Source organism: Heterodontus francisci, chromosome 43, assembly GCF_036365525.1.
Source record: "Heterodontus francisci isolate sHetFra1 chromosome 43, sHetFra1.hap1, whole genome shotgun sequence".
Lineage (NCBI taxonomy): Eukaryota > Metazoa > Chordata > Chondrichthyes > Heterodontiformes > Heterodontidae > Heterodontus > Heterodontus francisci.
The window spans coordinates 22,961,147-22,964,977 of record NC_090413.1 but is presented as its reverse complement, the minus strand read 5'-3'; the positions used below and the strand labels follow the sequence as shown (position 1 = coordinate 22,964,977).

Below are 3,831 nucleotides of genomic sequence, written 5' to 3'. Positions count from 1 at the left end.
ACAGTGCAGCATTCCCCCTGTACTGCGCTGGAGTGTCAGCATGATTTTTTTTTTGCTCAAGTCTCTGGAGTGGGACTTGAACCCACAACCTTCCGACTCAGAGGCAAGAGTGTGACCCATTGAATCATGGCTGACCAGGAAGTGAATTCTACAACTGTATGTGTGTGAAGAAATTTCTCCTGTCCTCTGTTCGACTACCGGAAACAGTCTGCTTCTATCTGGCCTGTTCCATCCTTTTATAATTTTAAACATTTCTATCATATGGCCCTGTAACCTGTGTTGTTCTAATGAAAAAAAAAAACAACTTTTCAAGTCTTTTTAGTTATATTTTCTTCTACCAGATAGCATCCTGGTGAGTCTACATTGTGTCCTTCCTAAAGCCTCAATATCCTTCCTATAGTATGGAGCCCAATTCAACACACAGTATTCTAACTGAGGCCTTATTAAGGTTTTATGCAGGTTATTAACTCTTGGCTTTTATATTTTATGCATCAACATTACAATCATACAGCAGCTGAAATAGATTGAGCACATTTATAAATAGAATTAATGTGTCCCTATATAGTTATAACGTTTAGAATCCTAGATTCTAGAACAGAAGGAGGCCAATCTGCCCATCATGTTGTGCAGCTCTTTGAAAGAACTATCCAGTTAGTTCTCCCGCTATTTCCCCACAGCCTGCTAAATTTTCCCTGTTCAAGTATTTATCCAATTCCCTTCAGAAAGTCACTGTTGAATCTGCTTTCACTGCCCTTCCAGGCTGTGCATACCAGATAACCACAACGCACTGTGTTGTAACAAATTCCCCTCATCTCACCCCAATTACCTTAAATCTGTGAGCTCTGGTTACTGACTCTTCTGCGACTGGAAACAGTTTCTCCTTATTTACTTTATCAAAACAGTTCATGATTTTGAACACCCCTATTGCATCTCTCCTTAACCTTCTCTGCTATATACATACACAATATATCTATACAGATATCCAAGATACACGATATCTCAGAGCAACATGAAACAACCATTAACTTCTTATTGATTATTTTCCTTCTATTAAGCAGGACAACGGGCTATTTTGGAACTATGTAGGTCAGAAGAAAAGACAATTGCTAAAGTCATATGAAAGTCAGTGTCATTGATCTGTAAACATATCTTGGAATCAGAGTGCCAAGAGAGAAGGTTGCTAAGGAACCAGCAACATAGCTGTGTATGATGCTACTATCATCCAATAAGCATCAGTTAGTGAGCTCAGGGGGGTTCCATTTTTGGGCCCTTACTTTGTGCTCTTGACTACTCTGAGCTGGGATGGCAGGAAGAGCCACTTAAACTGGCCTCAGCATCCATAAATTGGAGGAGTTGTGACAATTTCTCCCCTCCCCCCTGCCCCCCTTCAAGCCTGTGACTCCCTGCTGCAGTCAGAACAAGGTGTATATCAGGTGACAAAAGGGCTAAGCTTCATTGTGATGCCCCACGGTCCATCAAGTTGCCAGCACTCACTGCCCATGTTCACAAATGAAGACCTGTGTCAGCTGTAAGCCAACCAGCTCCTGTGGAAATGGAAAACAAGCAGCAGTCAACACCTGCGGAAGCCCAGGACCAGGAAGGGGCAGCACCTGCAGAAGCCCAGGACCAGGAAGGGGCAGCACCTGCAGAAGCCCAGGACCAGGAAGGGAAAGCACCTGCTGAAGCCAAGGACCAGGAGGAGGCACCATCTGCGGAAGCCCAGGACCAGAAGGAGGCACCACCTGCGGAAGCCAAGGAACAGGAGGAGGCACCACCTGCTGAAGCCAAGGACCAGGAGGAGGCACCACCTGCGGAAGCCAAGGACCAGAAAGAGGCACCACCTGCGGAAGCCAAGGACCAGAAAGAGGCACCACCTGCGGAAGCCAAGGACCAGGAGGAGGCACCACCTGCGGAAGCCAAGGACCAGGAGGAGGCACCACCTGCGGAAGCCAAGGACCAGGAGGAGGCACCACCTGCGGAAGCCAAGGACCAGGAAGAGGCAGCACCTGCGGAAGCCCAGGAGGCAGCACCTGCGGAAGCCAAGGAGGAGGCAGCACCTGCGGAAGACAAGGAGGAGGCAGCACCTGCGGAGGCCAAGGAGGAGGCAGCACCTGCGGAGGCCAAGGAGGAGGCACCTGCGGCGGCCAAGGAGGAGGCAGCACCTGCGGCGGCCAAGGAGGAGGCAGCACCTGCGGAGGCCAAGGAGGAGGCACCTGCGGCGGCCAAGGAGGAGGCAGCACCTGCGGCGGCCAAGGAGGAGGCAGCACCTGCGGCGGCCAAGGAGGAGGCAGCACCTGCGGAGGCCAAGGAGGAGGCAGCACCTGCGGAGGCCAAGGAGGAGGCAGCACCTGCGGAGGCCAAGGAGGAGGCACCTGCGGCGGCCAAGGAGGAGACCAAGGAGGAGGCACCTGCGGAGACCAAGAAGAAGGCACCTGCGGAGGAACCTGCGGAGGCCCAGGAGAAGCATGAGGCAGAAAGCAGCGAGAAACCTAAACCAGCAGAGGATAGCACTGGTGAAAAAGAAAAGCCTGCAGAAGAGGAAAAAGCAAAACCAGAAGACAGCACCTGCGCTAAACCAAAATCAGAAGAGGAAAAAGCAAAACCAGCAGAAGAGGAAAAAGCAAAACCAGCAGAAGACAGCACCTGTGCTAAACCAAAATCAGAAGAGGAAAAAGCAAAACCAGAAGAGGAAAAAGCAAAACCAGCAGAAGACAGCACCTGCGCTAAACCAAAATCAGAAGAGGAAAAAGCAAAACCAGCAGAAGAGGAAAAAGCAAAACCAGCAAAAGACAGCACCTGCGCTAAACCAAAATCAGAAGAGGAAAAAGCAAAACCAGCAGAAGACAGCACCTGCGCTAAACCAAAATCAGAAGAGGAAAAAGCAAAACCAGCAGAAGACAGCACTGGGGAACACACAAAACCACTAGACGACAACACCTGTGCCAAACCAAAATCAGAAGAAGGAAAAGCAAAACCAGCAGAAGAGCAGAAAGCAAAACCAGCACAAGATGGTGTCTGTAAAGCGACAGGAGGCAGCACCGATGGAAAAGCCAAACCAACAGATGTTAACCCCTGTGAGAAACAAAAAGCAGCAGAACACAGAACCAGTGAAGAGCCAAAACCAGCAGGTGTCTGTATATGCAATGACACAGCAGAAGTTGGCACCGATAGACACGCCCAACCCAAACCAGCAGATGTCGGTGGATGTAAATGGAAAGCAGCAGCAGCAGGTAGTACCAATGAAAATGCAAGATCAACAGAGGTTAACCCCCGTGAGAAAAAAAAGGCTGAAGACAGAACCAGTGAAAAGCCAAAACCAGCAGGTGGCTGCAAATGGAAAGAACCAACAGATAGAAATACAAAATCAACAGGTTCCAACCACTGTGGGAAGGCAAAGCAATCATCATTCTGCAACTGTGGAAGACCAAAACAGCCTGGATCCAAAACCTGTGCGGGCGCACAGCCAACAGAAATCTGCAGCTGTGGCAAACACAAAATGACGGGAGGCAAATCCTCTGGAAGTTCGAACCAGTAGGCAGGAGGAATGTCCGACATGGAATGGGTTTGGGATAGTCTCCACATAGCTTCTTTTAGGGAATGGGCCTGCAGCGCAGAACAACCCTTAATTTGACAATATTATTCAGAGACTTAGCTTCAATTAATGATGAATCACTGCTATGAAAAATGAAAAAGTGGGACACCGATGTGATATGGGGTTTGGTTTTAGCAGCGAACGCTACTTTGCCTCTAACTAGGTTGACACCAATACTGAGTCACTGAAATGTTCCTTGATGAGCAGAAAGAAATTCTCGCCGAACCCACCACTCACAC

The 3,831-nt window shown here is 48.9% G+C and overlaps 1 protein-coding gene across 1 annotated transcript; it reads left to right on the top strand.

Moving 5' to 3' along the window:
- Positions 1 to 1,552: 1,552 nt before the first annotated feature.
- Positions 1,553 to 3,535, top strand: LOC137355653 (neurofilament heavy polypeptide-like). The gene has a single exon (XM_068021025.1). The coding sequence runs from the start codon at positions 1,553 to 1,555 to the stop codon at positions 3,533 to 3,535; it is 1,983 nt and encodes a 660-aa protein (XP_067877126.1).
- The last annotated feature ends 296 nt before the right edge of the window (positions 3,536 to 3,831 follow it).